The sequence below is a fragment of the Bufo bufo genome, chromosome 6 (assembly GCF_905171765.1).
Source record: "Bufo bufo chromosome 6, aBufBuf1.1, whole genome shotgun sequence".
Taxonomy (NCBI): domain Eukaryota; kingdom Metazoa; phylum Chordata; class Amphibia; order Anura; family Bufonidae; genus Bufo; species Bufo bufo.
Window position 1 is genome coordinate 268,188,030 of NC_053394.1, and position 25,015 is coordinate 268,213,044.

The 25,015-nt window shown below is 46.7% G+C and overlaps 1 protein-coding gene across 1 annotated transcript in view; it reads right to left on the reverse strand.

The window, feature by feature from the left end:
* The window catches only part of HIF1AN (hypoxia inducible factor 1 subunit alpha inhibitor), a 34,272-nt gene extending 13,265 nt beyond the window's left edge, over positions 1–21,007 (reverse strand). The window contains exons 1-4 of the mRNA XM_040437156.1: positions 20,741–21,007; positions 9,869–10,119; positions 5,833–5,981; positions 3,174–3,319 (exon numbers count right to left, since the gene is read on the reverse strand). Of these exons, the coding sequence (XP_040293090.1) occupies positions 3,174–3,319; positions 5,833–5,981; positions 9,869–10,119; positions 20,741–20,926 (732 nt within the window). The 5' untranslated portion in view covers positions 20,927–21,007. The remainder of the gene's footprint in view (positions 1–3,173; positions 3,320–5,832; positions 5,982–9,868; positions 10,120–20,740) is intronic.
* Positions 21,008–25,015: the final 4,008 nt, after the last annotated feature.

Sequence of the window (25,015 nt, forward strand, 5' to 3'; positions counted from 1 at the left end):
TGCAATGCACTATAGGGATAGTGTATTGCATTTTAAAAGCAATCAAAATACTGTTATAGTCCCCTTGTGGTACTATTAAGTGGTTAAAAAAAAGCACATAAAATAAAAAAAATATTCCATGAAAAAAAAAATTAAGCTTTTTTTTCCATTGAAAATACGCTTTTTAATGAAAAAAATTGCAAAAAAAAATCTCCCCCATATGTTTGGTATCGCCTGGACTACATAAATATCACATAAATTATCCCCTACTGTGAACGCCGGAAATGTAAAAAATAAAATAAAAACTGAATTGCGAATTTATTCTTAGTTGTCACCGAAAAAAATTAATAACAAGCGTTTAAAAAGCGCCATTCACTCCAAAATGATATCAATGAAAAATACAAGCCGTTCCGCAAAAATCAAGCCCTCACGCAACTCCATAGAAAGAAAAATAAAAAAAGTTATGGGTCTTGGGAAGCGGCAATGCAAAAACATTTTTTTCTTTTAAAAGAAAAAGCGTTTTATTGGAAAAAAAGCTGTAAAACTTAAAAAAAAACTATATGTATTCGGTATCATTGTAATCATACTGACCCAGAGAATAAAGATATTATGTTATTTATACACCGAAAAATGAACGTCGTAAAATTTATAACGTAAAAACGCAGTGGCAGTATTGCTGTTTACCCCGACATCCCTCCATTTTCACCCAGGCAGCCCCCCTGACTTGAGCATCGGAGCAGTTCATGCTCCGATGCTCTCCTTTGCCCTGCGCTAAATCGCACAGAGCAAAAGCATTTTTTGGAGATCCAGTAAAACGGCTAGGGCAGCGCTAAAGCCTGCCCATCAGAGCCGTTGACGTCACCAAACACACTGCCGGGCGGAAGCTTCCGCCCGGCAGTGTGTTATGATAAACAAAAGAGCCCATGCCCTGCGCGATTTAGCGCAGGGCAAGGGAGCGCATCGGGGCATGAGATGCTCCGATGCTAGCCTCAGGGGGGCTGCCTGGGTGAAAATAAGGGTATGTCCGGGTTCAGCTCTGAACCCGGACAACCCCTTTAATAAAAGTTAATCAGAACGTTATGTGTACCACAAAATGGCGCCAACTTGTCCTGCAAAAAACAAGCCCTCATAAAGCTATATAGATGGAAAAAAAATAAAAAATTATAGCTCTTGGAAAGTGACGATGAAAAAAGGAAGAAAAACGCTTGGTCAGTAAGGTACTGCTTGTTACAGGGCTTAACAGGAAAAAGTCACAAGCATCAAACACTGCAGTACTATAGTATTAAAAGCTACATGTTCAAGTCCCCTGAGGGGACAACTAAAAAAGTAAACAACGGTTAAAAATTCAAATCACCCCCTTTCCCAATTATACATAAAAAACAACATAGAAATAAACATAATTGGTACTGTAGCATCTGAAAATGTCTGAACTACTAAAACATAAAAATGTTTATACTGCAAGTTGAATGCCATAGCAGACAAAAAAAATAAATCAAGACGCCTGAACTGCCATTTTTTTGGTCATGTTTTCACAGAAAAAAAAAAATCATATGTACTCCAATGGTACCAATAAAAACTACATTCCCTCTGCAGAAACAAGCACTCACAAAGCTCTGGAGATGGAAATATATAAAAGCTAGGAGTGTCAGAATATGGCAACACAAGCCAAATAGTTTTTGTTAAGTTTTTATATATTTTTTTTTTAAAGTAGCAAAGCATAAGAAATTTGGTATCGCTGTAATCCTACAATAAAGGCAACAGTGAACACTATAAAACAAGACAATTTTTTTCAATATCACACCACTAAGAATTTTTTTTTTTTTTTTTTTTAATACAAGATATGGTAAGTTGTGTCACTTCAGCAAATGGCATTTATCATGTAAAGAAAGTGAATACAAGGCACTTACTAATGTATCTTGGTTGTTCATATTACCTTCTTTGCTGGCTGGATTCATTTTTCCATCACATTATACACTGCTTGTTTCCATGGTTACGACCACCCTGCAATCCAGCAGTGGTGGTCGTGCTTGCACACTGTATGAAAAAGTGCAGCTCTCTCTGGTGGCTGGGACCGTGAGAGTACGCATAGGTCAGCACTTTTTCCTATAGCCACCGCTAATAGATTGCAGGGTGGTCATAACCATAGAAATGAGCAGTGTATAATCTGATGGAAAATGAATCTAGGAAGGAAGCAATATGGATAATAACAACACATTAGTAAGTGCCTTGTAATAACTTTTGTCTACATGATAAAATGTCATTTGCTGAAGTGAGACAACCGCTTTAAGGCTACGGCTACACAGCGACAAGTCACAGAAAACAAGCGAGTATTTTAGGGCGGAGATTTCCAACAGTTTTTCCACAGGTTTGCCATCCCTGGCCTAAATGGTGCAATTAAATTGTATTAAATACAAGGGGTTTTCCGAGAGTTTTAAACTGATGACCTATCCTCTGAATAGGTCATCAGTATCTGCTCAGTGGGGCTCCGATCAGCTGTTTGAGAAGGCAGCGGCGCTCGCAGTAGTGCAGTGGCCTTCTCACTGCCTAGACCATGTGACGTCATGTTCATCGATCACGGAGCCTAGGTGCAGTTCAGCTCCAAGGGAAAGAATAGGGGTTGAGCACAATACCAAGCACAACGCTGGCGATGGTGGGCAGGGAGAAGGCCACGGTGCTCCTGTGAGCACCGGTTCATTCTCAACCAGCTAATCAGCAGGGGCCCGGGTGTCAGACCCCTACTGATCATATATAAAACTCCCAGAAAACCCATTTAAATAAAGCCCTCATATGGCTATGTTAAGGGAAAAGTTACAGCTCTTGGAAGACCGGGAATAAAAAACAAAAGTGAAAAAATGAAAATTCTTTATGGTGCACCCTAAAGGAACACCCACAGCAAGCACCCGTGGTGGTAAGAAATGTTGAGATACAGAACAGCTATTTAGTCCTGCGTGCCCCAGCTGAAGATAGAAGGGGCATTTAATGCGTGCGAGGGCACCGCCAAGAGCAAAACACCAAATTAAAACCTGGGATAATCTAAACAGCACAGACATTTCAAGAAGGTTTACATCACCCATTAACACTAGCAGCAGCCTTGGAAAAATCTGCTCATGGTTCCCAGAACATCCGACACGTTCAGGCATCTGAAAAATCAGAGTGGGACAGTATGCTGGCAGCGCGACCAAAATATGACTCACCTGGCTCTGTCTGTCACAGGGATGGTGAACAGGGTAAGGATAGAGGCATTCAAACTGCTTGGGTGGAAAGAGGATACAGCGCTTGTAGCCCTTAATCTGGGCAAAGAAGTTCTGCTGCTCGTCATAGTGCGCCGGAGTCACATTCCCTGCACACAAACAGCAACGTGAGTTCAGACACGTACACAGACAAGTCAGACATCCTGATAACAGAAATCCCCAATGAACCACTTCCCAACTAGTGACTTCACAACTTTAATAATGTGATTTTCAGTTTTACATGCTGAGGATCTAGTAGTGGATTTAGCCCCATCTTATAAAACCAAGAAAGGACATGCTCGTCCTTTTTCCCCCCCATAATGTTGATTCCAAATATGAACTACAACGTGGATTTCTAAAAGGACTAATAGGCACTAAAATCTGCAGCAAAAAACCCTGTGTATTGTATTTTTGGCATCTGTCCATCACCTGCCTTCTCTCCACTACCCATTCATCAGCATCAAGTGCATTGCTATATGAAGTACATATTTCCCATGACATCACTCCTTCCCAAGCCCAGGATCGGGGAGTATCTACTTCCAAGCAGGGAGAGAGAATACGAACGCATGTCCATTCTCGATCAGTCTCCTAGTTAACCCATTGGTATCTGTACACTGACATCACATGGGGGAAAGAACTGCAGCATGCTGCTCGATCTAAAGAGACTGCGGTCTAGGAAATGAATGCCGAACGAGACCCTGAAATTATGGGTGCAGACGAAAATAACCGCTCGGATTTTATTCTCATTCTTCTAAACTTCATTTATTTTTTATTTTTTTAACCAAACATAAGGATAAGGAATTTGGGTTTTCTGAGATTTTTACAACTGATCAGTATCTGACCACTGGGGCCTCCACCAATCAGCTGTTTGGGGTGGCACCAGCGCTCCTGTGAGCTACGAAGCCTCCTCACAGCTCACCAGCCCCTATGGAGCTGAGCTAAGCCTAGGCCACGTCACACATGAACATGTCGTCACATTGCCTAGGGAAAGCTGAGAGAAGGCCGTGGCTCTACTGTGAGCGCCGCTGCCTTCTCTAATAGCTGATCGCCAGGGGTCCCAGGTTTCAGACCCCCAACGATCAGATACTGAAGACATATCCTGAGGATAGGTAATTAGTATTAAAATCTCAGAAAATCACATTAAAGGGGTTCTTCAGGAATTAAGAAAATGAAAATACGGAAATATTACTTTATTATAAATATATTTCCAAATACTTTTCATTAGTTTTAATGGCTCGTTGTCTGGGGAGCAATCCTCATGGGAAATAAAATGGCCGCCGTCCTATTAGTACACACAAAACCTGTCCTAATCACACAGGAGGACTTCAGAAGTTACTTCAATACACTAAGCTAAAGAGCTGCCTAATCCTCCTTTATGATCCTGAATACAGTTGATAAGATCTTCAGCTGAATCTCTATAGGAATATGGAGTTCATGAGGAGACATGAAGTACAGAGAGGAGGGTGAGAGGGATGTGACTAATAAGCAGCAGCCCTTGTATGCAGTCTCACTTACCACAGTCTGTCCTGTTCGTCTTCTCTGCACCTTATGTCTCCTCATGAACTCCATTCCTACAGAGATTCAGCTGAAGATCTTATCAGCTGTATACTGACAAGCACAGTAGAGAGGAGGATGAGGCAGCTCTTTAGCTCAGTGTTGTGAAGTAACTTGTCCTCCTGTGTGATTAGGACAGGTTTTGTGTGTCCTAATAGGATGGCGGCCATTTTCTTTCTCCTAATTGCTCCCTAAACAAAATGAGCCATTATAATTAATAAAAGGTATATATGAATATATTTATAATAAAGTAATATTTAAGTATTTTCATTTTCTAAATTCCCAGAGAACCCCTTTAAGTTTAGACTAGGGCTACAGATGTGTCTACTGTGATTTCCCATATTGCCTCCTTTGCTGGCTGGACTCATTTTTCCATCACATTATACACTGCTCGTATACAGGTGTTACGACCACCCTGTAATCTAGCATAGGTGGTCATGGTTGCAGACTTTAAGAAAAAGTGCTGGCCTCTCTAGTGGAATGCTCATAGGCACGCATGACAGCAGCTCCCCTCCGCCTTGTATCTGCGCTGCAGAGGTGGTCATAATCCCTGGAAACGATCAGCGTATACTGTGATGGAAAAATGAATCAAGCCAACAAAGGAAGCAATATGGACAATCACAATACATTAGTAAGTGGCTTGTAATAACTTTCTCTACAAGATAAATGCCACTTACTGAAGTGACACAACCCTTTTAAGTGGCCCTGCAGTTCAAGAAAAAAAAAAATCATAAACTTGGGAACAAACAGAACACTTTTTTAGTGACCATTCTGTGTGTGTTGTTTTTTTTTTACTTTTCAATGACTGGACAATCCCTTTAACCCAGCAGAAGGCCTCCAGGTGACACCTCGTATAAGTTCTTCATCTAGCAACTGTCTGAAGTTGTAATGTCAGTAACCATTCTCCACTGTGTCTGAGACAAAAGCATATGGAAAAAGTAACTTTTATGGCTCACAATTCACACACTGCTTTAGGCAATGAATAACTAGGTGCCACCCGTAGACATTCCACAGATATCATATCCAGATTTATACGTGGTGCTACTTCAGAAGATTGCTAAGGATTTACCTTCCATGCCGATCAGCAGAAGGTTGGAGGTGAGCTGGCCCCAGCCATGCTTCGTTTGCTGTTTGTTAATCCAGTTCCAGTTAAAACCCAAGAAATCGACCACAATTTTACGGCCTACGGTATCATTGAGCGTCTGCTGCAGATACAACCTAATCGAGGGAAACAGCAAAAAAGATGAACTGGAATACAATTTAAAATGTGTGTCAATGTAATAGAGTCATTAGATCCAAATTAGAGATGAGCGAATTTCATATTTTGAAATTCGCTCACGCTTCGCTTACTGGTAAGGGGAAATGGGTTACCATGGACCATAACGCATCCTGTCCCGTTTCCGTTATGCAGGGGAGTCCTCTCCTGAATAACGGAAACGGGACGGATCCATTTTGCAGCCCGTAGACTTCTACTGTGACGGAATGAATAACGGAATGCCTCTAAAGGAATTGCGTTTTGGTCCGTGGTAACGGAATCCATAACGCAATTCACCTTTTACCAGTAAATGAAGCGTGAACTAATTTCATAACCTGAAATTCGCTCATCTCTAATCCAAATGGCACCAGATGTCAACAGATCCCAAATAGTCAAACTGAGATGGAGCTAGCGAAATCCGAGACATCTAGCACCTCGGACATCAGGTCATCACAACTGGTTTAAAGGGGCTTTCCAGGCCTTCCATAGTGATGAGATATCCTCACAACAGGTTATTACTATCTGATCGGTGGGGGTCCAGCTCCCAGCACACCCACCAATCAGCTGTGTGAAGAGGCCGCAGTGCTCGGGTGAGTCCATCAGTCACGTGGCCTAGGCTCAGCTCAAGCCCATCCCAGTGAATGGGACTGAGCTGCAATACCAAGCACAGCCACTATATAAAGGACAGCACTGTGCTTGGTATACTGTGAAGAAGCCCTTAGAAACAGCGGGTTGGTGGGGGCACAGGGAGTTGGACCCCCACCACCCAGATATTGGTGAAATACCCTGAGGATGGGTCATCAAGATTTAATTCCCAGAAAACCCCTATAATTGTACTCAGTCTAGCAAGCTGCATATGCTAGAATAAGGCCCCATGCACACGACTGTATTTTTGGTGCGGATCGGATGTGGACCCATTTATTTCAATGAGGCCATGGTAAGTCCGTTCTGCCGCCCCACAAAAAAGATAGAACATGCCCTATTCTTGTCCGTTTGGGGACAATAAACATTTTTAACATAGGACAGTACGGCATAACAGGAAAACGCGGGATGCACACAGCTGGTATTCATGTTCTGCGGATCCGCAAAACGTATATGGTCGTGTGCATGAGGCCTAATAGAAATCTTGACTATTTAGATTTCAGTCCTTATTGCTCTGTGTAAGCAGTCGTGTAGTAAATACCAGTACGCCGCAAGAAGTGACCGTTCTGGAGCGTTCCTCTGTAATCCATACTAAATCAGCAACTTGGCATCCACAGAGAATGTCCCCACACGGTAGGACACTGTCATCGGTGTCACACTGTGAAGGGACATGCCGAACTGACAAGGGAAATGAGAACATCCAGTTGTCAATTTATTCATACATGTCCAGGGGGAATACAAGAGGAACAGCGCAACACGGAGTTAACATTGGAATTCCACGGGGAATGTATTTTCTAGAACACGCCTCAAGAGATCTGAGCAACACTGTAATCCTATCCAAGTTCAATGGGTTTCTTAAAAAGCATAACTATGAATATGTAAGAGAATCCTCTTCTGACGGCTGACTGACCTGTTATGTGACCCTGAAGGGGTTATTACAGCTAAATGTAATCTGCTGTGGGGCTGGTAAAATAATAAGAGAACCCTCCGATCCAGCTCTGCTGCGCCTTCCTCTTTCCAGGCCGCAGCCAGTGACATCCTGTATACCGCTACAGCAAATCACTGGCCTCAGCAGTCTCGGGCCAGTCACTGGCGGAATGGTATACGGGAAGTCACTATGTTCTATGTACCACCCCTTCCTGGTCTGTATTACACGCAATACATAGTATGGAAGCAGCAAAACCCTCCACTGAGAAGCCAGATAGAACTTAAAAGTGTCCAAAAAAATATTATTATTAGCATATTATATTATTAACACATTGGCCCGATTATAGCAAAATACTGTGTAACAGGCCTCTCACCAAGAAAACATGCGACAAAGTAATTCCTAAAAGGGTTGTCATATCATTAAGGGTTCCAGCGCCATAGCCGCCTCCACAAGTCCCGGGTCGCTCAGAATCAACATCCTGTTGACAGAGGTTATGTGACAGCTGCTGCCAATCACTGGCCGCAGCAGTGAGTCTCTGGAACACGTTCCGCATGGGTGACAAGTCACCGCTGCGGCCAGTGATTGGCTGTAGTGTTCACGTGCCCTTTGTCAACAGGATGCTGATTCCAAGAAACCCGGGACCCGCAGAGGCAGCTGTGGAGCGATGAAGCCAGAACCCAACAGCGGGAACCAGGTAAGGCTACTTTCACACTCGCGTTTTGGGCGGACCTGTCATGGATCTGCAAAAACGAATCCGTTCCAATAATACAACCGCATGCATCCGTCATGAACGGATCCGTTTGTATTATCTGTAACATAGCCAAGAGTCATGAACACCATTGAATGTCAATGGGGGACGGATCCGTTTTCTATTGTGTCAGTGAAAACGGATCCCTCCCCATTGACTTACATTGTGTGTCAGAACGGATCTGTTTGGCTCAACAAAACGCTGCAAGCAAACTGATGCATTCTGAGCGGATCCTTTTCCACTCAGAATGCATTAGGGCAAAACTGATCCGTTTTGGACCGCTTGTGAGAGCCCATGACGGATCTCACGAGTGGAAAGCCAAAACGTGAATGTGAAAGTAGCCTTAGTATGATCACCACCGCGAGTCTGGCCACTCTGAAGAAGTCTGTTCAAAGTTGCACAACCCCTTTAAGGACATGGCATAAATATCTGAAAGATCCCGCTTCTGTCACCATGGAGAGATAGCTGCACACACGCGGCTCTCTATATTCACTTCTATGAGACGTTCGCTTACTTGGCTATTTTCTGAACTCCCACAGAAGTGAATGGCGAGAGCAGGGAACACGCAGCTACCTCTCAATTCACGAGGCACGAGACAGGGCCCCGTTGCCGAGATAGGACCAGGTCCCAGAGGTGTAACCCGGAACCATCAGACATTCATGGCATATCCTGAGCATATGTCATAAATGCCCAGATGGGAATACCATAATGAAGACATTTACATCGCCCCCTTGTGGCTGAACTTTAAAGCATCTCCTGCAGTTATACTCATTTGTAGATAGACTTCGAGAAATCACCGAGATACATGGGGCCCCATAATGCCGTCCACTGCATGTCAAGCCTGGACACTACTGCGCTATTAGATGGCTAGCGCACATTTACACAAAAAAAAAAAAACAACACACAGACAGTAGACGCAAGTAACAGGCACCATACTGGCATGTGTCGCTATTATATATATATTCCCTTACATAGTTGCGTTTCCTGATAATGTTAAAAAAATATATTTAAATAATCGCTAAGCCACAAAATTAGGGAAGGTGATCACTACTAAAATTATTAATAGATGTCCACTGCAAAAGTCTATGAAGCAGGTCTGGACATTTCTACGTTAATGAACCGGGTCACTCGGGGCGCCTTCACACACGGCACATTTTCCAGTTCCATCCATCAGAATCGAGTTGTTTTGGCAGCAAGTACACGGATTTCTGCAAGACTCATTCAGACGAACTGGACAAAATCTGCCGGTCCTCTAAAATGTCCGTTTCGATTCCGTAACTGATGGTCACGTCAGCTTTTTAAAGGGGTATTCACGCACAATGAAATGGAAGGCGCCATGAACAGGCGGTGGCTTGTAATGCACAAAGTCTCAGACACCTAGAAATATACACACAAATAGCTGCACACACTTCAATAACCAAGTTGGGGAAAAGCAACATTGGTTTTTGAGGATTTTTTGCTTTTTTTCCCCCCCTCAAACTGCTGATAAATATTGGGAGGACACTTGCAGGAATTTTAAAAAGTGACCTTACCTTTCATCGGCACCTCTTTGCTCTATGTCTCTGAGCTTCTCTACAAACTCCGGAAACTTCATCTCTTGCCTAACAGACTTGGGCTTGAAAGTCTTAAAGTTAGCCATTTTCTTCTCATCGTAATAGAGAAATTTGTGGCTGTTGGCACTGTACACAGAAAAGTCCCCGTTCCCAATGTTTTCTTTCAGATAATCCAAATCCCATTTTAGTGCTGGGTGCACAAGATTTGTATCCGTCAGAACCACCGGCTCCTGGTCCAATAGAGAAGAGAAAGGTTTGTTAGTTGAAGTAAAGCGTTATCGTCTAGTACACACAGGAGGGGATTTATCAAACTGCTGTAAAGTAGAACTGGCTTAGTTGCCCATAGCAACCAATCAGATTCCACCTTTCATTCCTTTGGAATCTGACTGGTTGCTATGGGCAACTAAGCCAGTCCTACTTTACACCAGTTGGATAAACCTCCCCCATAATGTGTATATTTAGGCTGGGTCCACACATCTCACTCTGTACGTGATAGGATATGGCCACACAGAGTGGGTTTGTCGTGGATTTTGCTGCAGATTCGACACAGATTTCACCCCATGCACTGAAAGGGTTCAATCCACTTTAAATGTAGGCCTCATTCACATGACTATAATTTAACGGGTCCACATTTTGCGGACAAGTGTAGGACATGCTCTATCTTTTGCTGAATGGATATACAGATGCGGAAAGCCCACAGATGACTTTCGTGTTTTTTCCGCATCTCTATGTTCGTTATATAAAAGATGGAGCATGTCCTATGCTTATCTGCAAAATGTGGACCTCCGACCCACTGAAGTAAAATTGGTCCACAACAAAAACGTGGACGCACATGGACTGCTTCCATATTTTGCAGACCTGCGGTTTGCGGTCGTGTGCATGGGGCCTTACATAGATTTTTGGACCGCACTTTGATGGTGACATGAAACACTGCCGATTTGCACACATGCAAATCCACTGCTGGAAATCCGGTGGCAAAAGTGGAAGGTTTGCCCGCAGCTTCAGCCTCATTCAAGTGGACAAGCGCTATGGCTTCCAGCGGTGTTTGTGCCAAGAAAGGACATGTCCTTTCCTGGCCCAGTCTGGAAATCCACGTGGAACCAATCCGCTGTTATAGACAGCAACACAGCTTCACATCCAGCAGCGGAACAGACTGCTGGAGTTCAGTGTATCCGGCATGTCCAGATACCACTGTGCAGCGCCGAATCCCGATTCACTATAACGCCGGCTTTTAGAATTTTTTGTTCAGCCTATTCCAGATCAGAGTGCCAGAGTTCGCAACGCACATGGTAACACGGTCTAAACGAGGCCTTACAAGGCATTTCCACAACAGAATGAGCATGCTATGGATTTAAACTTACTGCGCTGCTAATATGCTGTACAGTATTTATTCAGAAGTTTTGTACGAAGCGACTTCGGATGAAGCTGCCGAAGTTCGCCTCGTTCAACACTAGTGATTGGCAAAGAGTTGCCTTCTCTGATAAGTCATGTTTTTCATCGAACGAATGAAAATTGGCGTGTCAGGCGAGGAACATCAGAGAACAAAGACCCTGCAACCATTGGTGGAAGACCACAAGCTGGTGGTGGCAGCGTTATAGTCTGGGGCAGAGGTCGCAATAACGCCAGTACAAGCGTCATAGACGCCTGTTCAGGCTGTATTACTCTCTGAAAAAAGTCTAAGGCATACCAATACGCCTTAGACTTTTCCCCTACATTCAGCAGCGCTGTGAACGGCACAGGCAGTGCAGCGATGCTGCCTGTGCCTGAAATAACCAATAGCAAAGCTCCATACAGTAAGGAGCTTTGCTATTGGTTAGATTGAACGGGCGCCGGAGCGATGCAGCGCCCTGCAGCAGGGGAAGCCGACGGGAGCTGAAAGGAGGAGGGGCCGGCCCCCAAGTCCCGTTGAATGAGGAGAGCAGAGGCAACGCTGGTGTGGAGCTGAAGAGGAATGGAGTGCTGGACCACCACTGCAGAGAAGCCCGGAGATCCAGTCTGACCTGCACCACATACATCTCCCAAGTCCCGTTGTATGAGGAGGGCAGAGGCAACGCTGGTGTGGAGCTGAAGAGGAATGGAGTGCTGGACCACCACTGCAGAGAAGCCCGGAGATCCAGTCTGACCTGCACCACATACATCTCCCAAGTCCCGTTGTATGAGGAGGGCAGAGGCAACGCTGGTGTGGAGCTGAAGAGGAATGGAGTCCTGGACCACTGCAGGGAAGCCCGGAGATCCAGTCTGACCTGCACCGCAAGGTGAAAGTGCAGCAATGTATCCATATGTGTAATGTATGTAGTGCAGGGTGTGATCTACGCACTGCACCCAATACATCACGCACTGCACCCCATACATCACACTGATGTATGTGCTGCAGTGTCTAGTGAATGCAGACAGGCTATTATAGCCAAGTGATAAAGTACAGGGAAGATCCGCCATATTGGACTGGACTTTATCACTTTGCCATAATTGCTTCATGTTATTTAGGGTACTTTCACACTAGCGTTATTCTTTTCCGGCATTGAGTTCCGTCCTAGGGGCTCTATACCGGAAAAGAACTGATCAGTTTTATCCCCAAGCATTCTGAATGGAGAGAAATCCGTTCAGGATGCATCAGGATGTCTTCAGTTCGGTCTTTTTGAATGATCAGGACGGAGATAATACCGCAGCATGCTACGGTTTTATCTCCAGCCAAAAAAACTGAACACTTGCCTGAATGCCTTTTTCCATAGGAATGTATTCGTTCCGGATCCGGCATTAAAAATACCGGAATGCCGGATCCGTCCTTCCGGTCTGCGCATGTGCAGACCGGTAAAAATGTGAAAAAGAAAATAGAAACTGATCCGTTCTTGCAACGCATTTGTGAGACAGATCCGCATTCAGATCAGTCTACAAATGCTGTCCATTTGCATGCAGATTGCCGGATCACTCTGCCGCAAGTGTGAAAGTACCCTAAGACCAGTAATGGTTCCCTGCATAAATACCCACCTCTTAGGCCCCGTTCACACCACCACTATTTATTTCTGTTGTTCTGCTCCGTTAGATGAGCAGAACAATAAAAATAATTGAAGTGTTAGATTTTTGTCACATGTTTAAAGTATATAAAAAAACCTGTATGTTAATGGATGCCTCAGACAGATGCCATACTGTGGTATCCATCACCATAGAGTTCCATTGTAAAAAAAAAAAAACTATAATAACATATATACTAACAGAGGTCACAATAACGCCTGTACAAGTGTCACAGATGTCTGTTCAGGCCATTTTACTCACTGAAAAAAGTCTAGGGCGTACCAATACACCTTAGACTTTTCCCCCACATTCATCAGCGCAGTGAGCGCTGTGAACGGCGCAAACAACGCAGAGATGCTGCCTGTGCCTTAAATAACCAATAGCAAAGCTCCTTACAGCAAAGCATTGTTATTAGTTGGTATAGGTCCTGCAGCAGGGGAAGCCGGCAGGAGCTAAAAGGAGGAGGGGCCGGCTCCGGGGGTGGATGTTGTAAGGAGAGCGGGGTGCGCTTCCCGAGGACCCAGGGAAACATGACAGGGCCGCTGGAGAGGTAAGGAGTTGCGGACTCATGTGACTGCTCCCCAGTCTGAGAGAAGAGCTGCCCCCAGGCATGTGTTCCCCCCGGCCACCGGGTAGAGCGGGCTGGTGGGTGGGAGAGTTGTTGTTCTGTCCACCTTCCTATCACCCCATAACTAGCACCCCCCTCCGGCTGCAGGAGAATGAGGAGCGTAGTCTCTAGGTGTGCAGAATAGTTATGATGAGGACATGACCTACAGAAATACAAGAAGGGGAGATACAAAATCTAATAGGATCCTCCCCACTAGTGACCCTGCTCCCCCTTCCTCCTGTCACCCCATTAGTGACCCTGCTCCCCCCTAATCCTGCCACCCCACTAGTGACCCTGCTCCCCCCTCGTCCTGTCATCCCACAGGGAAGAAGCTGAACAGACTCCACCGACTATGATGGTATCCGTTCAGTTTCTGTTCAGGATCTGTCTTTTTACCGGAGAAAAAAGTGCTGCATATAAGGTTTTTTTGTCTGGTCTTTCGACAGAATCTGCAACAGAGGCTCCAAACGCAGCCTCCAAGGCAGATTTGAACAAGTGTAGGCCTATGTATTATGTATTTGAATTACTGAAACTTTCGTACTCCTCCTCGGGTAAAAATACTCCTCAAAAATGGGCAACGGAGTATGTTTACTCTTCTGCAAAAAACGTAGTGTGACCTCTGGTCTGGGGGATGTTTTCGTGGCATTCTCTGGGCCTGATCATCCATGTGGAAGTCTCAAGTGATTTAGGTATGAATCCATCCTTGTATACAACCATACATGCTGACTGGCCTCCCTGGTGCGGAGGGGTCTTCCAGCAAGACAATGTGAAATGGCTAGAAATGCCCAACCTTGATTGGAAGACCTCCAAGCAGTACTCTGGAACTATCTGATCATCTATGGAACCACCTCGATTGTGGTGTTCACTCTATGGATCCTCGCCCACACACCCTCCAGCAGCTGTGGGATACACTGCAGTCAGCATGGTTGCAGATACCTGTGACAACCTACCAGGACCTTACTGAGTCACTCCGAGCCCATCTAGCTGCTGTCCATGCTGCACACAGAGGTTACTCTTGACATTGGCTGGTGGCCATAATAATGTGACTCGTCTGTGTATATTTCACATACACTACATACATATGACCACAATCCGTTTTAAAACCGACCCCAGCCAACACTCCATTCCTCAGGGATGAGGAAGTGTCAATCACTTCACAGTTACGTGACAGAGAGCAGCGCTCACACTTACTTCAGTCACGTTCTGGATTCAGACAACATCCTTTTTCTACCTCAGCTTCCTGGCTGGCTGCAGCTGCTATACACATCTAATATATATGGTAACTTTTTGGCAGACGCATGAATGTCCTTCTGTATATGAGAGATGAAAGCTTTAGCACAGTTTATGTTTGGCGGTCTACCAATGCTTTGTATGATTGTTAGGAGTCTCGTTTTGTAGAGCTGGTTGTTTCTGTTGGGTTTTCTGATAAATATAGGCTTCCACACTTAAAAATGAACAACCTGCACGGCCATTTTGAGAGGAAATAGACTAGGCGGCAGGATGGTCTCTGACTTTGGTGCAGTACCCAGTCAGAACATGGTTACAATACACTTATAAGGTAAATTAGGCCCAGACCAGACCCGGGGCTTGCCTACAAGTGAGGCCCCGATCTATGTGCTGTGAATGATCATGGCGCTGCCTGAGCTCCGGTATCGCACAACACCCACATTAACCTGGGAGCTGAGCTCCGTGAATGAGGCAGGTAGTGGTTCATTAACCAGGATCCAAGAATGCACCTTATCTGATAAGTGTGGCCTACAGAGAGGAGACTCGCCTGTTACACATTTACCACACGTCCAGGAGGATCAAAGCCAACATGTCAATTCCGTGGTAATGTTTTGCTCTACCTACACTAAGTGCACAGTGTTATTTCAAAGCTATCCGCCAGTGTAAACATTACTCCATTACGTCATTCCTAATCACCTAAATACGGGGGGGAACTTGGGGAGTTTTATGGCCCCATGCAATTTAACCCCTGTCTGGGTTTGCTCACTTGAAAGCAGTAACTTTTTTTTTTATATATACAATAGATTTTTCTAATGATTACTTGGGGACATTTAAAGGGTTATTAAAGGGGGGTTTCTGAGAATCGAAAAATAAAACTAATGTCCTGCCGATTCAGCACCGTCTCTAACCATCTATGGGGATGACATGTCGTACACGCACGTGACCACTACAGTCGGTGATTGGCTGCAGGAGTCACATAAATGTACGGCATGTGACCACTGCAGGAAAACTAACAAAGTGTAGCAGGGGATTTATCATTTTTTTCACGTTTACTCTCATTAGCTCGATTTTTCTAAAATGTGAAAATACTTAAGGGAAGGACGCTCAGCGCTAGTCACTGCTGCGCTGTTCCCAATGAAGTCAATGGAAGCAGAGCCCAGCGATACAGCTACACAGAAAAGCTGATCAGCGGTGGTGTGGGTGTCAGACTGATCAGCTAGTGATAGCCTTTCCTGAGGACAGGCAATCACTTAAACGCTGGACACCTTACAATTACCAGCATCTCAGTTATCTCCAATCCTGGTCATTGGGGCAAGGTGTCAGATGTACTACACATTCTTTAGGCTACTTTCACACTAGCGTTTTTTGCGGATCAGTCATGGATCTGCAAAAACGCTTCCGTTACAATAATACAACCGCATACATCCGTCATGAACGGATCTGGTTGTATTATGTCTTCTATAGCCATGACTGATCCGTCTTGAACACCATTGAAAGTCAATGGAGGACGGATCCGTTTTCTATTGTGGCAGAGAAAACGGATCCGTCCCCATTGACTTACATTGTGAGTCAGGTCCGCTTCGTCAGGCGGACAGCAAAACATTGCAGGCAGCGTTTTGGTGTCCGCCTCCTGAGCGGAATGGTGACTGATCGGAGGCAAACTGATGCATTCTGAGCGGATCCTTTTCCATTCAGAATGCATTAGGGCAAAACGGATCCGTTTTGGACCGCTTGTGAGAGCCCTGAACGTATCTCACAAACGGAAAGCCAGTGTGAAAGTAGCCTTACACACAGTTACATAATTTTGCAATAAAGGGTTAGTAACAAGATCCTTACTCGCCGTCTACCATTGGCTGCCAGTAAGGAGTGTTATTATTGGCCATTTCTGGCACAGGCAGTATCGCTGTGCTGGTCGGAGTGCCCCTTGAGCAGGGAAAGTGGAGAAACCCGCATGAAACTCTTTGCAAAGAGTAAAATGGCTCATACAGGCAACTATGGCGCATTTATCATCGGTCGGCCCTTGTTCAGCCCGTACATCGGGCTGTGTAACAGACCCTTAATGTGCCATGTCTGACCGCTAAGAGAAGAGCGACGTGGCGCAAACAAAATGACTCTTCTGTCCTCAGCACTGACAACACGCGGCACAAAAACTGCGCATTTTCCTATTTGACAGAAGCAGCAGAGGGGATGAGGTTTCAATCTCCTTCACAACCTCCTAAAAATAAACTGATAAATTGATGTGCGGTGCAAATTTAAAATCTGCAGCAAGTAAATTTATACTCCGGCTTCCCCCCGTTTACAATACACAATGTGAAATCCATGGCAAAGAAACTAATTAGGACAGGGGAATGAGAAGTCAAATATAACTTGTATTTCATTACATAAAAAATATAGCATTCTGTGCTGAACACAGCCCGGCAATTTTAATTTACGTCAGTGCGATATGCGGACCGTGGCGCTGACAGACGCTTTACAACGTGGGACCAGGGGTCGCAGTTAGCAATGAGAGGCTGATAATGCTAGTCCCTAAGCCACAGTGAGTGGGGCGACCCCTGGATCCGGAGCAGGACCCTAGGCGTCATGCACTGGATGGTTGGGGAGAGACCTGGCAGCAGGGCTAGCGATGTAATGGAGAAATGGCGGTGGCACCGTGCTGGCTTTCAAAGCACAAGCTCCGCCTTCAAACATAGATGGTCCCACCTACCAGCCAATCAGAGAGGAGGTAAGTGTGAGAAACAAGGTATGTGATAGGCTATATTGGGGGAGATCCTCCGGTAATCACTATGTCGTATCCCCAACACACAGCGAACCTGTCGCATTATGCAGTCAAGATAATGGGAGTCGTGTTTTAGGGTCTTGGACAAGAAGAACGTATGGGTACGAGGGGACAAGATAGACTAAAATATATTACATAAGAGAGCGGGTAATTTGTGGGGAGCGACTGATGTAAGATAATTTGGCCATATTACCGTACCATGCCCTACCATAATGAGATTATATACAGATACATCACAGGGGAGGCAGTAGCTCGCCCCCAGGTCCTGGCTATCTATCAAGTATGGACATGAAGAGTTATACCCCCTACAGTATTCCTTCTAGAGGCTCGTCCCCAATATAGCCTAACAGCCGGAGCCAGCACCATTTCTCCATTACATCGCTAGCCCTGCTGCCAGGTCTCTCCCCGACAATCCAGCGCATGACGCTGGTGAAATGCGTTGGAGACCAGGCATTAGCTTATAGGGCACTTTGGCCAAGTCAGGGATAGATTCCTGCTCCAGATCCAGGGGACCACACTTTTCAGGCTATACGGCTCAGGGATTATCAGCCAGCATTAAAGGGGTATTCCCATCACAGACAATGGGGGCATATCGCGAGCGATATGCCCCCATTGTCTGATATGTGCAGGTCCCACCTCTGGGACCCGCACCTACAATGAGAACGGAGCAGGGAAATGAACGGAGGGCGCACTGTGCATGCACAGCCGCCCTCCATTCATTTCTATGGGGGCGCTTTTTCCGTCTGCCCCATAGAAACGAATGGGAGCATGGGCCGCGTGTGCGTGGTGTGCTCCCATTCGCTTTTATGGGAGCAGCGCTTGGTGGTGGATGGACCCCGGGAAATCCGGGGTCCTCCAGCCACAGCTCTCCCCGCTCCGTTCACGTTGTAGGTGCGGGTCCCAGAGGTGGGACCCGCACCTTTTAGACAATGGGGGCATATCCTAGCGATATGCCCCCATTGTATGTGATGGGAATACCCCTTTAAGGGGTTGAGTTAGGAGTAGCATATTTTTTATATAATGAAAAGTTAGATTTGAAATACCAAAATCTTCATGCCACTCTTTTGACATCCTTTGTGGACGCACTCTGTGGTAAATCTGATAGACCGTGTAATACTTCAATCAGGGTGTAAGTCATGCATTGCTCCATTAGACCCTGCATTAGGCATAACACAAGGAGGCAAATTTATCAAAACTAGTTCAAAAGAAACATTTTCCCTCCTTGCTATTATCACTGGTTACATTCCATATTTCACGTATGCTACAGGTGCTATGGCGCAGCGTGTCATTATTTGGACACCTGGCTCACTATCGCTCTATATATGAGAGTGGTGAGCGTCAGGCCTCCTCTCCTGGCCAGCACTGCCAGCATTGTGTTGGCTACGATGGAGGCTGGAATCACTAACTGCCATAAGACACCCAGTGCAGACACACTTGTCCCCAACTTACCGCCACCCCAGACTGCACATGGGCCGCTCAGAAAGTTATCCCACTTTGCCCCTCTATCCCTGTATTCCATATATACCTCAGTGCGGGCGTGTCCTCCTCTCAGCTATATACTGGCTTGACATACCCATGGATATTATGTCATACATCAAGACACATCTAATTCCGACTCCTGCATGTCTGTAGACTCCTTCCATATCATTTCTCATGTATGACTAATGTACTTACCATGCTGGAATATCGTGGACGTCCAGTTTATCACATGGACACTGTTTAGGTTTTTACAATTATCTACACCATAGTAACATCACTTATTTTATTCTTGCTTGTCTATCACAATGACATTCTCCCATTATAGGCCAATTGCTGCGGAAGGTCTAACTCGGCATATTATGGAGGGTGCCCAGTATACATGAGGAGTGTAAGCCTATGGGTTTCTGGGAAAAATATCTGGCATACACTGGCATCAGATAGGGTTAGCTGTCTTTTCCTTTTTGAAGAACACTAATTTGAATATCTTTCCCAGAAACCCAGAGGAGTATTGCCAGGCCTACAATACATACATACTGCGCATACCAGGCGCTCTAATAAGAAACAGTACCCCTCCAGACAACACATATATATATATATATATATATATTGCTCAGAAACCCAAAGTAGCATATAGAGTTTCTCTCTGACTCTCACTCATAAAGAGGAAACCAGTAATAAACGCCACCACTGCTCTACACCACCAGGGAAGCAGGCATTACCACCACAAAAACCACTGTGCATCCCACAGCAGAAACCGCTGCGCTGTGGCTTCTAACGTGGGTTCTAGGAGCTAAACTGTGAGCAGTTTACGGCTGAGGCTTTGTGAGGGGTCCGCACAGTAACCATATCAAGAATGAGCCTGTATATTCTTGGCACTTGGCAGAGCATCCACCTGGGGTACCCCGATGTGGCAGAGCATCCACCTGGGGTACCCCGATGTGGCAGAGCATCCACCTGGGGTACCCCGATGTGGCAGAGCATCCACCTGGGGTACCCCGATGTGGCAGAGCATCCACCTGGGGTACCCCGATGTGGCAGAGCATCCACCTGGGGTACCCCGATGTGGCAGAGCATCCACCTGGGGTACCCCGATGTGGCAGAGCATCCACCTGTGGTACCCCGATGTGGCAGAGCATCCACCTGGGGTACCCCGATGTGGCAGAGCATCCACCTGGGGTACCCCGATGTGGCAGAGCATCCACCTGGGGTACCCCGATGTGGCAGAGCATCCACCTGGGGTACCCGGATGTGGCAGAGCATCCACCTGAGTGACCCGGATGTGGCAGAGCATCCACCTGAGTGATCGGGGCATGGCAGAGCATCCACCTGGGTGATCGGGGCATGGCAGAGCATCCACCTGGGTGATCGGGGCATGGCAGAGCATCCACCTGGGTGATCGGGGCATGGCAGAGCATCCACCTGGGTGATCGGGGCATGGCAGAGCATCCACCTGGGTGATCGGGGCATGGCAGAGCATCCACCTGGGTGATCGGGGCATGGCAGAGCATCCACCTGGGTGATCGGGGCATGGCAGAGCATCCACCTGGGTGATCGGGGCATGGCAGAGCATCCACCTGGGTGATCGGGGCATGGCAGAGCATCCACCTGGGTGATCGGGGCATGGCAGAGCATCCACCTGGTCGCCCTAGCCTCCCAATGGCCATTCCACTCAATTTGAAACCAACAATCCAGAAGTCTTGCATGACTGGCAGCGGCTCCATGTACTTCCTCCCTTCACAGCCACTGTCCTCACCTCATTATCTATGAGCTCTTCCGCCCTGGGATCTGAATGGTGCATTCGTGGGATCTGACGGGTCTGAAACTGATATGAACGTAACTGAGACTCGCTCCAGCCGGGGGGCAGAAGCTTGGTCTCTTCTTCGCCTGCTCTCCTCGTTTCAGTCACCACCTCAGCCGCCGATACCCCGGCCTCCGCCATCCCCGGGCGGCGTAACAACGCGACCCGCAACAACAAACACCGACCTAAACAACAGCCCGGCCAGGAACGGAGCACAGAGACTAGCGCTGGCGGCCTAGAGCGGCAAGGTCCTGCCACACACCACAGCGACACCTAGCGGTAGTCTGGGATATTGCGCGTAGCGCCATCTGTCAAAAGTAACCTTGTACAGATGGCAGAGAATAAGGTTTGTGGGGCACAAAGTCCGACGTGCCTGGAGTAGAAAGCAATGTCTGAGTGGGCAAGAGAGGCTAGAGGCTGATTCATCAATTGGGTCCCTATTTGGAAATATCTGCGATTTCAGAATGGGAATAGGGTTATTCTTATGTTCTTCAATTGGATTAGGCTCTGTTCACACTAACGTTATGGCTTCATGTCATGTAACACCAGCGATGGACTGGCCATCGGGAGTACCGGGAGAATCCCGGTGGGCCGATCGAATTATGGGCCGGCCAGGGCCGCCATCAGGGGGGTAAAGTAAAGCCGATACCCCAGTAAGGGGCCCGGCCGGTCCCGAGCCATTTTAATTTTTTTGCTGTCAGTGTGTTAACTTTAAAATCAGCGCTCATCTCTTTACTATCTTACACTGACTCAGCTCCAGTAACAGCAGGCAGTGTGGGGGCGGCGCTCACTCACTGACGTCACACGCCTGCTCCTCCCACTAGGCGGCGCAGGCGCGTGACGTCAGTGAGTGAGCGCTGCCGCCCGCACTTGTTACTGGAGGCTGGAGGGAGCTGAATGTAAGGTAGTAAAGAGATGAGCGCTGTGTTAAAATTAAAGTTACTGTCTGCAGCCTGCAGGATACCGATTTATTAATGTATACTACTGTGAGTGGCGGGGAGGGGGATCTATGGATGACGGCACTGTTATAGGGAGGGGGATCCGTGGATGGCACTGTTATGGGGGGGGGTCTGTCATGTGGATGACACTTATGGGGGGGGGGTCTGTGGATGACACTTATGGGGGGGATCTGTGGATGGCACCATTATGGAGGGGGATCTGTGGATGACACTGTTATGGAGGGGGATCTGTGGATGACACTTATGGAGGGGGATCTGTGGATGACACTGTTATGGAGGGGGATCTGTGGATGGCACCGTTATGGAAGGGGATCTGTGGATGGCACCGTTATGGAGGGGGATCTGTGGATGGCACCGTTATGGGGAATCTGTGGATGATACATACCGTATATAACATCTTATGCTATATGTGTCATCCACAGATCCACCCCATGACAATGTCATCCACAGATCCCCCTCCATAACAGTGTTCTGTGGATGACACTATTATGGGGGGGATCTGTGGATGACACTATTATGGGGGGGGATCTGTGGATGACACTGTTATGGGGGGGATCTGTGGATGACACTGTTATGGGGGGATCTGTGGATGACACTGTTATGGGGGATCTGTGGATGACACTGTTATGGGGGGATCTGTGGATGACACTATTATGGGGGGATCTGTGGATGACTGTTATGGGGGGGATCTGTGGATGGCACTGTTATGGAGGGTATCTGTGAATGGCACTGTTATGGAGGGGTATCTGTGGATGACACATAGCATAAGATGCTATATACGGTATGTGTCATCCACAGATCCCCCCATAACAGTGCCATCCACAGATCCCCTCCATAACAGTGCCATCCACAGATCCTCTCCATAACAGTGCCATCCACAGATCCCCTCCATAACAGTGCCATCCACAGATCCCCTCCATAACAGTGCCATCCACAGATCCCCTCCATAACAGTGCCATCCACAGATCCCCTCCATAAAAGTGCCATTCACAGATCCCCTCCATAACAGCGCCATTCACATGTTTTTTTTTGAGTGTGTTTGGGAAAAATAAAGTGGGCCGGTCTGGCTGAAGTCCAGGGCCACTTTATTGTCCCAGTCCATCCCTGTGTAACACTGCAGTAGATCCGATTCCCAACCAAACAGCCGGTCTACTACAGGGATCAGAAACCTCCGGCACTCCAGCTGTTCTGAAACTACATCTCCCAGAATCCTCCTTCCACTTCTGTGGGAGCCAAGCAAGTGTGCATGCTGGGAGTTGTAGTTTCACAGCAGCTGGCGTGCCAAAGGTTGCTGACCACTGGTCTACTACATACGTGTCAGCCACGTGCGCCGTATACACAGGGAGGTCACAAGCTCCCATATACATGCAGTACGCAGCCCTGCAGGGTGAGCGATTGTGAGGTCACGGTTAATAGGCAAAACGAGGGTTGCTCTTGGTACTCACAGTTTTTGTATATCCTGGGCAGGCGTACAGCAGTGATGGAGAGGCTGGCACATGGATCCTCTGGGGCACTCTCTGTGTATAGGGACCAGGCCAGATGGTGGGTGAGGTGCCCTGGGTGTTGTAGGTTTAGTGTGCCTGTGGCAAGATCCCTTAAAGTTCGTGACGCCAGTGCAGTAATAATGGAGGAACACACGTTGCAGTGAACCAACACTTCCTTTTACTGAACAGGTTAACTATTTACAGTCTTTGGTCAGTTCCACATGTATGAGATGGTGACAGGCAGGCTTTACATCAAATGGCAGGCACAATGTTCTTGCAAGATACTCAAAGGGTTAAAACACTTACAGATCAGGCTGCACTTCTCCTCAGATCCTGTCTGTCTTTATCCCAAGGCCCGTATGCCCTATTGCTGGCTTTATCCTTGGTTAGGGAAAACTTCCTCTCGTATATGACTCCTTGCTTTAAATATATCCTTCTGCCCTTCAGCTCTCTTTTTGGCTGGAACAAGCTTGGCTCTGCACTGTACTTTTATGGGAACTTGGTTTCTCAGGAAGCAGAGTCTTCTCCTGGTGGCAAGCTAGAAGCCTGGGCTGTCTAGCTGCATGTCAGAGGCTGCTCCTCAGCTCCTCTCTGGCTAAGGTGACTCTTTGCTTCTGACCACTCACTCTCTGACTGACTCTTTCCTGTCTGGGCCTAACTATTTATACTAGGGGGTGCCCTAGCTCCCTCTACAGCTTGGGAGGAGAAACTACACTCCTAACAGGCCTGGTACACAGGAGTTAACATGGCATTACAATTTCTCCCACAGGAGGTGGGAGCAACATAACCCTTAGTAGAGCCCACCTTTACGTAGTGGGACACTACATACAGTGCAGTATTTGCTATTCCAGCCATATGATCCACCCATGTGCTTGACCCAGCCTCATGCCCTCATGCACGGCACCTACCACATATGGTACCCCAATAAATGTCAGCCACATGCCCCTCTATACCGCGCAGTGCGCCATAGGAATGAAACGGGGTGAATTCAGATGCACTCTGTTCAAGTTCTTTCCGTTTTGTCCCTATTGAAAGTGAATGGGGAGAAAACTGAAGCTTTTTGCTGTGGTTTTGAGATCCTGTGACGGATCTCAAAACGGTATAGCAAAACGCAGATGTGAAAGTAGCCTTAGTGATACATATGGACAACAGAAGATGATTTCATTTATTTTACTCATTTATATAGTATTGACATATTCCACAGCGCTTTACAGACATTATCATTGCTTGCTGTCTCCAATGGAGCTCCCAATCTAAGGGCTCATGCACATCACCGTAGCCTGTTTTGTGGTCCTCAAATTGCGATTACACAAAACACGGATACCGGGTGTGTGCTTTCTGCATTTTGCAGAACAGAATGTCCAGCCCATAACAGAACAGTCCTATCCCTGTCCATAATGCAGACAAGAATAGGACACCTTCTATATTTTTGCGGATGCCACGGAATGGACATATGGATGTAGGCAGCACACCGCATCTTTTGAGGCCCCATTGAAGTGATTGGGTCTGCATCCGACCAGCAAAAAATACTTTTGTGTGCATGAGTCCTAAGTTCTCTATCAGTATGTGTTTGGAGTGTGTGAGGAAACCGGAGTACCCAGAGGAAACCTGCGCAAACACGGGGAGAACATACAAACTCCATGCAGATGTTGTCCTTGGTTGGTTTAAAACCTAGGACCCCAACGCTGCCCACTGAATCACCATACTATGACTGATTTATTTCTGTACATCACTGTATTATCATACTATTGTGATATCATGGTGAGTCTTACAGCTGTACTATGACA